General features: G+C 39.8%; 1 protein-coding gene across 1 annotated transcript; it reads right to left on the bottom strand.

Annotated features, from left to right (window-relative positions):
* Positions 1-248: 248 nt before the first annotated feature.
* Positions 249-8,003, bottom strand: pcare2 (photoreceptor cilium actin regulator 2). Its single transcript, XM_005747774.1, has 2 exons — positions 4,961-8,003; positions 249-637 (listed from the first exon to the last, which is right to left on the bottom strand). The coding sequence occupies exons 1-2, from the start codon at positions 7,659-7,661 to the stop codon at positions 633-635; spliced, it is 2,706 nt and encodes a 901-aa protein (XP_005747831.1). The 5' UTR covers positions 7,662-8,003; the 3' UTR covers positions 249-632.
* Between the last annotated feature and the right edge of the window lie 5,006 nt (positions 8,004-13,009).

Here is a 13,009-nt window from a genome sequence, read left to right as displayed (position 1 = left end):
ATTTATGCCCGTCATGGGTGAATGTAAACATCTGCCCACAACTGTATGTGTAGCTTGGTGTACACAGGCAAGTCATCTTGACATATTGCTCTTTATTTGCAAAACAGGATATCAGTCCTTTTCGACTTTCCCTTAAGATTTCTTTTTGAAAGATGGATTTGGTTTTGATTCTCCTATTTTATTTAGATATAGAAAACATCATTAAATCACCCAAACACAACATTGAATCCATTTATTTAAAAAAAACAACAACAAATTAGTACATTTAATGATCATGTAAATTACATTATTTTGATATTGAACCCCAAAACAACTCCCTGATTGTGAGGGATTTAAAAGTATAGTTGTTTTAACAAAACACATATAATACACGTCTCTTTAAAACTACTTGAGGTTTATCACTCAGGGTTCAGTATAGAGTAGAAAAATGCTTTAATCCTTAATTACATGTATTACTGCAGAGTCTTTAAAAAAAAGTCTAACTGGAAAAGAGAAAAAAAAAAAAAACCCAGTCCCTGCTAATATACAACTTCTTTCATTATTCTCTTCCCGACTCATATTTTACTTTAGAAACCCTGGCCATTCACAGCTGGACTTTAGGGTGTCATCATCTCCTGTCATTGGAAGGCTTCCTAGCCTGCAAGAGAACGAGAAATAATGGGGGGGAAATTTAGTGCATGAGTAGATCATGTTGGGTTTGCTTGCTGGGGAGTTTACATAACTGGAGTAGGGCAGGAGGGTTAATCCAATGTGGATTAAGCTAGGTGTCTTTCCTAGAGGCAGGTTGGTACCATATATCTGAGCACAGGAGCTGTAGGTATGAATTAGACTTAAACTGTTTGAAAAAGATTATACTGCATGTGTCCAGAGTGACTAAATCCTCCATGTTAATCTATTCAGAAGTAAAACTCTACAAGCACAGTTCTGGATAAAGAAGGCTAAGACAAAGCAAATGCTGTAATGTATTTAAGTACATTTACTCAGTTTACGTTATCAAAAATTACAATTTAAATGAAGTTGTTTGATGTAATCCCTTTTTCTAGTTCTCAACTACATTTTGGGGTAGTACTCCTAGTTAGTTGCATGTGTGAATTATTACTATGGAAATCACTTGTTAACCAATAAATGATATATTCTTGATGTATTCTGTTATATTCTTATAGATATATATATCTATATAAAAAATGCTTAATGAGCACTACAGGAATGCTAAAAGTTAGATTATGTGCACGATGACAATATTTTAAATATCATTTGGCTGGTGCTCCTTAACAAAACTACTATCTTGTCAGAGATCAAATTCTGATGATTTTTCAAAGATGAATCAGTCATTTTCCCTGAAATTAATTAGACTAGTGGGGCATTAATTAGACTGTATCAGGATAAAAATGTAACTTTTCAGTAGGGATGGGTACCGGTGTCCGGTGCACCGGTTCTGACATAAACGGTAGTAACCAGACCGAAAAGCAGCGCACATTTCGGTGCTTTATTTCGGTGCTTTTTTTCCCTGAGCTGTGATACACTTTAGATTCTAGCCAATCATTTTACGTTTCCGAGGATAGTAGGCGGGGCCAGGTACGTACGTTCTGTTAGAGCAGAGCTACAGATTAAAAATGCCCAGGGCGAAGCGGTCAAAAGTCTGGCTGTACTTCATAGCAAAATATGCAAACTCAGCAGCAACAAGTGCTTTAAGCTGATACTGTGATACTGTCAAAGGAGGTAACACCTCAAATCCGATGAAACACCTGGCGACGCATAGCGGTTTTTTTAAAAGCCCAGAAATGCACCGTATTTGATAGCTTGCTGCGAGACCTCACACCGAGCACATCTACTGCGGGTGGGTTGCCTGTTATGCAACATCCCCCAAAAACACGAAGAGGAGAGTCCTGGCCCCTAGCCCTGCCAGTGTAGCAGAAATGATGACGGATGATGGTGGCAGCGGCAGCCGTTCTTCTCTGCGTGAGTAGCTAATTTACGTTGAGTAGGCTAACCACGTTATTACATTAATGCATGTAAGGTGAACTAGCAAACATCATCATAGCTACATGCGGCTGTCCTCTTGTTTGATGGCAGATACTCCCTTCACCCTGGCTAAAAAGGCTAAAATGACCAAAGAAAAAGTGGAAAACAGTTAAACATGAGAGGTTTTTGGACAAAGTTTGTGTTTTTTCCATTGTTTAAGCACTGCTTCCAGCCAAGAGTGATACCATATATGCCCCATAGCTGCAGAAAAGGCTAACATTGTTATATTTTTACAAAAAACAGCTGAACATGAGAGGTTTTTGGACCAATTTTGTGTTCTCCATTCTTTAAGCACCGTTTCAAAAGTACCAATTTGGCACCGGTATCGGATAAAACCTAAACGATACCCATCCCTACTTTTCAGTTCCTTGAAGTTGTATTAATTTAGGGGGGGTCATAGACTTAGAAGACTTGATTCTTTTTGATATATCCTGCAGTTAATTTGTCATGCGAGGGGGACTACAAAATGGGGACTGAAACTATTGTTCCAGCTTTTAAGTGATAATACACTCCACATCTCTCATAAACAATAAAAAATTTGTTAAGGCCTCAGTCACATGGGCCTAGAGACTGGTTGGATATGCCCTAGCATCCACTGGTTGTGAGGGCGAAAATGTTTCTTCCCCTACTGGTTGGCAAGTGGTTGCTGGCTGTTGCTGGTGAGATAGCTTACAAAATTGCTAGCAGATTTGGGCAATTCCCCACTGTTTATATTGAAGATAAAATTTGTCTGCAAACACTCATCATTTACTCTTGAAATGAAGGACTTTGTTTCTTTACGACTGCAACCAACACCTCTCTGCTCTTGCTTTTGACGAAGGCGGTTGCACTTTTCTCCTCTCCTCCTCTCCCTTAGCTTCCCTGCTTAGCCTCCTATGTCCTTGTCTAGTCTCGTGTTTTTTGTATTACTTTTCCCTGGAACATTCTCTCACAGTCTGTTCTCTAAAACCTAAAAGAGGAATTATGGATTGGATCAACTGGTCCCTAAATGCAATTGACACCCCTTTCTCAACAAGAAGTTTGGGCTTGGGTGAGCCTGAGTGCTGAAGATATCTACCTATTCGGAACCATGGTAACAGGGTTCTTGCTGATCGGAGCTGGCTTGACCCTGACTTATCGAAGAATTAAGGAAGCACAACCGGCTGTTCAAACCCCCACAAGGCTGCCCGCTGGGATTGAAACGATGGGAAGAGGCGTGAGTTTCTCAAAATGGGCTCATTGAGCGCAGCACGGACAAGATCTTGGAAAGGCTTACGGCTGCCGTGAATACTCAGAATAAGATCTCTGAGTGCAAACTGGATTACATCTTGGAAGGGCTCGCTCGGAATAACATCTCTGAGCGCAAATTGGATTACATCTTGGGGAAGCTCACTGCGGTCGTGAGTTCTCAGAATCGGCTCTTTGAGCACAAGAATGACAACATCACAGAGCGCAAGTTTGATAACATCATGGAGAAGCTCACGGCTCTCCAACGGGAGATTGAGAGACCAGTGTTGGACTGTTAGAACAGCTTTGAAATTCATCTGAGCTGTTAGCACTAAAGTAAAAAGTTAAAAGCACCATCACTTCATGCGGATACCTTTTCAGTGCCAGCTGCAGTCGCAAGGCTGGAGCCGAACAAAAACACCCTGATAACAACTGTGTTTAGTCTGTTCCAATGTCTCAGCTGAACTCTGGACACGCACGCACACATATACATATACACTGATATGCACACACTCATCCCCCCTCCCTTTCCAAACGCCTTCGATGCTTGTTCCCTTCTGGGAATTCACTGCAGGGCAACCTGCACTTGGGGAATAAAGCCTTGATTGATTGATTGATTGAAAAGGCGTAATTTTTACTTTGAAGGTTCTCTACTTCTGCTTTGTGTCGCACTTTTCAAAGTTTTATTAGGTCTTTGCAAGTAGTTTGTGTGTTTGCAGACAAGTTTATGTCTTCCATGCAAGCTATAGGCAACCCCAGCAACCTGCTAGAAATCAAAACACTCGCATGTAGGTTTTCAGTGCAGTACTGCATACCTCTTTGCAACCAGTTTTAATCGCCAGTGACTGCCAGTAACCTGGCAGCAACCATTCACCAACCAGCTGTGGAATATACACTTTTCCTTAGTGGCCACATGGTTGCTCACTGTTCTCTAGGCAAATGTGTGACTGGTGCCTAAATAAGAGTGCATAGCAAAGTGTTCATAGCAGTATTATTTTCAACTAAGAAACTCATAGAGTAACCAGTTGCACCACCAACTGTGTAGACAATTGGTGCATAATTGCTAAGAATATGGGGAATTTGCCTGCTTTCACTATTGCTTCTCTTTCAACATGCAGTGGCTTTGCAGTTCCCCTTTCATGGCAACCGAGTATGGTACTGCTGGAGTATGCTGGTTTCCAGAAATTGTGAGACATCAAGACTCAAGAGTATGACACAAAGACAGAAAAATCAATTGCATATCAGATCTGGAAATTCAGATTGCCAGATATGCGGATATCATTCAGAGAAAAGTAAGACAGCTGTTTGAGTCAAAAACCATCTCGGTAGATTCAAAGCAAACAGTCACCAAATGTCAAACTAATCTGTTTGTTTTCAATATATGCTATTTAAAAAGTCAAGGAAAGACTTTTAACAACAAATGTTAACTTTATTTTTCATTTGATTTTGAACCCAGGTCTCAAAGGGGTGATGATTTTGGTTTCAATTAACCGCTGTAACATTATTTTCTTCTCAGCAAATTACAGTGTATGACAGTCAAGATTTTCAGTTTGAATGTTACATCCATTAGGCTATGATGTTTAATTTAAGTGTTGAGTAGTTTACATTTTTTAATATGATCACAAAATTGACTCAGAAGTGACATAAAGATTTGGTGAGCTACTTTTAAACAATTTGAAATGCACAATTTTAAAAATATGTAATCACATATTTCATCTTTTGTAATATTTACCTGTATTTTGTGGCAATAGGTTACTCCCTTTCTCCTGCATAGAGGCCAAACTGGCATCCTTTAGAAACTCTGAATGAAGAGTCCCACTAGGCCTATGGTCTGATTGGGTGCGACGAGTAGAGGTGTCTGTTGCTCTGGTCAGTAGTCTTCCTCGGGAGACCTCTCCCCCTTGTCTGGGAAGCGCAGACCTTTCAGGGGGCAAACAGGTCTTCAAGTTTTGAAACTCATTTTGACAGAAAACAGAGCGTGCGTCGCGAAAGGATACAGATGGAATGATTTCTTCTGTCTTGTTATCTATACAGCGTGTCACTGTTCTGGGAGAACTGGGACGAGATGAGTGCCTAGATGTAGACTGAGGTCTAATTACAGGGGGACTTGGAAATCTTTTGCATGTACTAGGACAAGATGGTGGAAGGCGGACTCTAGATACAGGTGGTGCTATCACAGTCAGACTGCAAGAGGATAATTCACCCTCATAAAATTCATTGCTGTTATATTTCCGATCTATTGTGAGTTGAAGAGGAGAAGTTGCCCTGATGCCTGGTTCAACAAGATTTCTCTTATCAGAAGATTCTGCTGCATCACGCAGGTGAATAATCTTACATGCCTTTTGGTAGAGATTATTAGCCTTCTTAATTTCCAGGTTCAGATCTGTTTCTGATTGCAGCTGATCTGCATCCTGAGTGCCCATAACACCATCCTGTGTAACAGGATGGGCAGGAGAGATAGCAATCGACCTTGGCCTCATACATGCTCGGTTTGGTAACACTTCTACATTGTGGATAGATGCCTTCAGGCGATGGAAGATTCCAATCTTGGGGTTTATCACTTGAGAACTAAAAGGTTTCTGCAAACCCACTTCAGTTCCTGCTAGGACTTGAGTACTCTGAAAGGAATTGTCCATCAGAACTTCTGGGGGGGGCGGTGGTAGGTTGTCCATATCCAGCTCGTCCTTGCTATCAGGCCAGCTGTTGTTGTTGTTGCCACTGTTGACTGAACTTTCCTTGTCATTTACTGCGTCAGATAACTGAAGTAAGCCACTTTTCCTGGGCATCCTGTTATGAGGTGGAATATTAGTGAGACTCTGCTCAGGTCTCCCATCAGCTACTTTGCTAAAGGTATGAATTAACCTTCTGACAGAGTGGCGTTTTGGTGGTTGGTTTGCTAAGATTGTTACAGAACAATTTGTCTTATTTGGTCTCACAACGCCTTTGTGTAAACCTGACAATCCATTTAATGAATGCCGTCTTACTTCAGCTCTATCCAGCTTGCAATGAGGTCTTGGTAATTCCTTGTTTCCTTGTATTTCAGCCATCATTTTTATTCTATCATCCAAGACCCACTGGCTGTTTTGTAATTCTGTCATTCCACACGTAGTTAATGAAAGGTGTTCAGGCTTTGCAATAACAGGATCAATCAGCGATTGTTTGACTGTTGCCTGCTGATCTCGATTGTAATTTGTGAACATATAATGAATGGCCTGACTGGGATCAGGTGGGGAAGAGTTTGACCTCTTCCTTCCTCGTGTATCACTTTCCTCCTCTTCATTCTCTTTATCATCGTCATCATAATCATCCTCATCCTCATCCTCATCTTCATTATGGTCTCCAAGGTTGGTCGAATTACTGGGGAGACTATCAAATGCACTCCGAATGTTGACTCCAGACCCCCAACTTTCAGATCCAGCACTTCCACGATGCCGGCGATGCCTTTCAGAACCCGTCAGACTCTCATTTTCTCCTCCGATACCACTATCCTCACTATGCAGTGTTGAATCTTCTGAGTTGAACTTCCTCATGGCTGCCCTTTCTACTTTTGCGATCACTTGAAAAAGCCTCTTCTCTGCCGTCTGCTTCGTCTGCAGCTTCTTATTTAGCACTTTATAGACAAAAGAAAAATATTCCACTGCCTCCTCAAGTGTAGTGTCACCTAGTGCCTGGACTGACCCTCCCACTAACTTCATCTTTTCAGTTGACTGTTGGAGTAGTTGCTGTAAAAGATCTGGAGGTGGATCGGTTTGACATGTTGTATTCATTCTAGGGTTAGCTGAGCAAATCATCCCAGAAGGTAAGGTCATGTATTCACCATGCTCCTTCAACATCAGCTCCCCCTCATCAGCCATATCCTCTAGTGCTTGGTTGATCTCCTCAAAGCGCAATACTAAAGCAGACATCATGGGCTGGAGGGACAGCTGTGTCTGGGCAGCCTGATCTAGTAGACCCAAAAGAGTTTCATATTTGGAAATGTTTGGGTTCAGAAAGTTATAGGCTGCCTGATGAGCTCTCAGCATGTGAGGTGGGAAGTCCACCTTTGTCTGTACATGACAGAACTTCCTGTGATTCTCAAAAGACCTTTTCTTGCCTTTACTTCTTTTTTGCTTTGCTGTCTTTTTAATTCCTTTGGTTTGTTCCACATCGGTGATTATTTCTTGGGGCATCGTGTTTACTTCTGTTTCATCGGTGTCCTGCAGATTTGGTACAGTCTTTGCATCAGAGACCAATGGAAATAATTCAGTCTCTTCGCTATGAAATCCTTCATTCGGAAGTGGAAGTTCATTTTCGGTCACTTCGGTTTTCAAACATGTATTCTCAACTTCTACAGGTCTACAATTATTAACATCCTGTGGTACTTCACCCAGAGAAGCTTTTGGAGATCCTTCTGGCTTTGAAAATAACTTTCCTTTAGATGGAGAACAGCCCATTGTTGCATTCAAAGTGATTTAAGGATTCAAGGAAAAACAAGTCAGGCCAGGAAATAAAATTGTAAATCCAGGAGTCTGGCGGTCTTGAAGGCAAAGTTATCTGGAGTCCTTCAGCTTCGACTTTTGTTGTCTGTCCAGTATGTGCTAGATAACTTCTAGTTCCTCAGTCATTTCAGGCATTCTCTCCAAATTTATGCTCAAACAGTGCAGCAAAGATACCTATAACCTGTTGATGAGGTGGCTACTAACGTGGTATGCATAAGACCGTTTGGGAATGCGGATTGGTTCTGCCCTCTTTCTCCCTTAGCCAGCTTGCACAGATGGCTGTGTTAAGTGCATCAATAAAAACACACAGGCCTGTTCACACGTACACACTCGGGCATTTCCATTTAAGACTTTAAGCTCATCAGATTAACCAGAGACAAACTTGTCAGGTGGTGTTTTTAGCCGCACCCACTGGCAAGGTTTGCATGCAAAAGCTCTGTTTACCTGAGACCTTCAATGTCAGGCCACAGGACATTTTAGCAATAGTTGTAGGAAAAAAATTAGATTTAAATCGTTTGCAATACAATGACTTAAAAAAATCTATGAAACCACATTCTCTGAGTTCATCGTATCTTGAAAAGGTTATATTTATGTATCTTCAAGTATCCTTGTATAGGTTTTTAGGTTGTTTACTGATATTTTGCAGTGTAAGTTCACTTAATACTCAAATGTTTGGTACACAAAAAAGTTTAGCTTTACCCTTCTAAAGCAATCACAATGAATAAATAGTAACAGTCAAACTGTTCATCTTTTTTTAATTATTCCAAGCTGGCAACACATGTGCCAAGTGTAAATACATTTAGGACATAAAGAACATGTCAATCCCTTTGTGAAACAACTCTGTGGGATTACGACATTAAAAGACTAGGTTTTGGAAAGCACATTTAGAAGAGTGAGGAGTGGCATTATGTATATCTTCATGTAAACTAGATCCTTGTCCCATCTTGAGTTGGATGGCAAGCCTTTTTGTGTGAGGCTCAGGACCGTTATAGTACATTACAATCACCCATCTTCCCTTCTATTATAAGCATAAGGTTGTGCTAGCTAAGTAGACTAGGCTATTTGTAAGAGTTGGATTGCAAGTGTAATCTTCTTGCTCCCTCCATCTAGAAGCTTCAGGAGGTCACTAGTCCCATCTTGAACATCACCTGTACTTTCATTTTGGAACAATTTTTTAACAGGAGATTTTGATTGGATGTTTAAACAACCGTCTTTCAAAATCTTTGTGTTTTCTTTTAAAAGGTTTTCAGTCTCTGAGTAATGCTGCATAGAAAATAATTAAAAACATAAAAGGGGAAGGGGGCTATTCATGTAGCTTCAAATCACAAATGAAAACCAAGTTAACAAAGCAAAGATTTCACAGTGTATATTACTAGATCTGATTGAATTAGTTTGAATCTTTTTGGGGGTTTACAATCAATCCATTTATGACTTTTATGTAATGTGTGGGCCTTTTTTGCATAGTTGGTTGATATTCTTTCTCTATTAAATTAAATTATGATAAATATTAAGAAATTGTTCATTTTTTTGTATGTGAGCAAATTTATAAATTCATCAGGGGACCAAAGAATTATTTCTCCCACTGTATATTGTATGTAAACTTTATAACTAAAGCAAAACCATTACAGTAGTGAGAGCAGACAATAGTTGCCTCTTGATCAAGCATCAAGGATCATTATTATTGTGATTATTATTCCTCTCTAATCTCTCATGCATACTTTTTAAATATATAGTTCATTAAGAACTGGATTCCCAGACAGGGGTAAGACCAGAAGCACAGAATATCATAAAACCTGAGCCCAGCTCTAATCCCTGACTCACATCCAGGTGTACCACACTAACACGAACCAGGCAAGCTGCTGGTCATTAGAGCAGATGGAGCTTAAGCTGTTGGAGGTAAGTTGTTTGCCATCTCTTTCTTTAGTTTATTAAAGACGTCAGAGCCAGTACATAAAACTCCATCTCAATTCCCTCCATTTAAGCTCAGGTCCTCTACCACGGACAGCAAAACACCGAACCAGCTTGTCAGGAGTGCTCGCTCTGTGGTGGGTTTTTTCTCGGAGGATGTTGGCCAAATACACATACGTCTTAGGGAATCCCTCTCACACTCTGCATGACACATTAAGAGTATTCGGCAGTTCTGTTGGCTAGATTCACAGTAAATATCCCGATTAGCTTCAGTGCATCTATAATAAATATGTACTAGTTCCAGTGCTTCACTTAAACTGTATGGTACTCATGCAGACCCAGGGTCAGTGTAAAATACAATCCTACCTGTGTGAACAAAGTCTGGCTCCTTTAATCCTGCTCGTTTAATGCAGGTTGATGCAGGTTTATTGATCCTCTTTCCTGCTGTCACACCTGTCACGTCTGAGACTCAGCTATAAACGTAAAGTAACCTTTACATCATGCAAAGACTCTGTAATACTGTAAATGATCAGTAACTTAGGTTAACAATAAACATTAAACCGTACCTCTCTGTCTGTGTGTGCTGCACATTTATAATCAGGATTGCAGTCAGGCTGCACTGAGTGTGGGACTCTTGAAAACAGATTGAAGATGCAAATTTAGCATTATGGCTGATGGTGGTGTAAAACCTCTTCTTACCTTCTACACTGTGTTTTTGCTACTAATTTATGTTTGTTGTCGTTTAACACAGATTTCAGAGGAGCACAGAGAAGCACTGTTGCTTCATCTTTTATGCTTTAAAGTAGAACTGGATTGGAAATCAAAAGGTCCTTAAAAGCTTTTTCTGCTCCTGACCCTCAAAGCCAAATTTCACCCCTGAGAGCGCATAGGTTACGATTGTTTTAACAGTAACATTATCAGAAACATAGGTGAGCAACAATACTTAATATCTGCTTTTAATGTAATCATTTATATAGCGATCTTGTATTTGTTAAACATTTTGCAGGATGTATCTGGCAGTTTTTTCATCTACAGAAGTTTCATTTGTCACTGTGGGACTGCTGAGTGACCTGAAGAACTCATTTCATTCATTTACAGAAATGTTTCAGAGAATCTTTGAAAAATGGCAGACCTCAGGTCAGATTTAATTGATAGAGATATATGCATGCATTGTGAAATTTATGTATCCCAGATAATTGTTTTTCATCTTGTCATGGGAGACCCACCCCTTTCTCTGGAGTTAACTGCAGCCCAAGATAACTAGTGGGGGTATTTACACACTCATGGCCAGTGGAGTAAAATGAGCAACCAAAAAACTGGCAGCCTGCACAGCCACAGATGTGCTAGAAGCTAGAAGAGCTAGAAGTGCTACTCATGGAGAAACTCTTGGAGAAACTTGCTAAACCTATCAGGGGACAGGTACTCCAGCCCCAAAACATGATATAACCCCACATAAAGCCCAGCCACAAAGTGAACCAAGTCATGAATGGATGGATAGAAGTTAAATGACTACAAACATAAACATAAAAGGCACTAGTTCCCACACTGGAGTTCCCTGACATTGGGTTGACTATACTGAGCTTGTATTAACAGTTATAACGGACTACGCTGAGACATTGCTTTGAATTATTGTATGTGTATGTATATACATACATACGTACGTACGTACGTACGTACGTACGTACGTACGTATGTATGTATGTATATATACATACGTATGTATATACATACGTACGTATGTATATACATACATACATATGTATATACATACATACGTATGTATATACATACGTACGTACGTACGTACGTATATATATACCTACGTACGTACGTATATATATACCTACGTACGTACGTATATACATACATACGTACGTATGTATATACGTACGTATGTATATACATACGTACGTACGTATATACATACGTACGTACGTATGTATATATATACATACGTACGTATGTATATATATACATACGTATGTATGTATATACATACGTACGTACGTATGTATGTACGTATATACATACATACGTATGTATGTATGTATACGTACGTACGTACAGTACGTACGTACATACGTACGTATATATGTATGTATATATATGCCTCAGATCCACTAGCCCTTAGATCCACTAGCTATGTATGTATGTATGTATGTACAATATTCAAGCAATGTCTTTACCCTGTGCTGTGCAGTGTGTGGACGCTGTGCACGCAATCACCTCATTCACTGTAGTAAACATGCACCGCTATATAACATGATTGACTCTGTCTCCATGGTTACATCATATCCTACATTATTAGCAATGTAAACAGCTTCCAAAGATACTGCCATAGCTCTCTGCAGCTGTAACACTTTCACTGTTTGCAAATCATTTCATATTTTGATAGTTATGAAAAAAGCATATGTTTATAGGTCATGCCAGGCGGTTGCTTTGGTGGTTGCTGTGGACTAGGGTGGACGGTGCGTTCGATTCCTGTTTCAAAGTGGCGACAGTCTGCTGTAACTCGAATTCAAACTCCACTTTGGGTCTTTAAGAAAAGGCCTTTCATAGCTGTTTATGACACACACACACACACACACACAAAGCACTTTGCCTAACCATGACACGATGCAGCTTTACCTTTGAAGTGTCTGATATAAAATAGAAAAAAGAAGCAACCAGAGGTTTAATGATGAAGACTCTGGGGGTCTGTAGTTTACGTTTTACAGTCCTGAATGACTCTTTGCACATTCATATCATTCATTTAGACTGTTACTGTTTAATTTTTTTTTACCTTGTTATGTCATGAATAAGGTTTACCTGCTGAAGGTTTGATTGATCAGTTGGACAATACAGTCAAGGACAGAGTTTCAATTTGCAAGAATCCTAGTTGGATTTTTGTTTTCATTCATATTTCTGAACCAAATATTGAATACGACTCTGACAGACTGGATACCTGCCCACAGTGTAGACTACCTTTTATTCAAGGATCCCAGGACAGAGCCCTGTAGCTCGGATCACAGTTTCAATTATAAAAGAAAAGGAAACAGACAAAAAGCAAAATAGAAAAAAATAACATTGTGAGGTCATTTCTTATAAACTGACAACCCCCCCCCCCATTCCAAAAGAAAAACAAAGAAACAACTTGTCGTTCTCTCACAGCAAAGGATCAGGCTCACAGCTTGGGCCAATAATGTATGTTAGATAAGGTGAGATGAGATGAGATAAGACTTTATTGATCCCACAATGGGGAAATTTTTGTGTCACCTCAGCTCACAGATATCAGAAGGAAATACAAAAATACAAATAAGTACAATCAATGAAAAAAGGTAAGATAATACACTATATACAATGGTAGCATACACAGTATGTGATTATGGATATGGTTGGAAATATGGAAGACATAA

This window comes from Pundamilia nyererei, unplaced genomic scaffold (genome assembly GCF_000239375.1).
Source record: "Pundamilia nyererei isolate P.nyererei 1_Seehausen unplaced genomic scaffold, PunNye1.0 scaffold00204, whole genome shotgun sequence".
Taxonomy (NCBI): domain Eukaryota; kingdom Metazoa; phylum Chordata; class Actinopteri; order Cichliformes; family Cichlidae; genus Pundamilia; species Pundamilia nyererei.
This window is presented reverse-complemented; position numbering and strand designations above follow the sequence as displayed.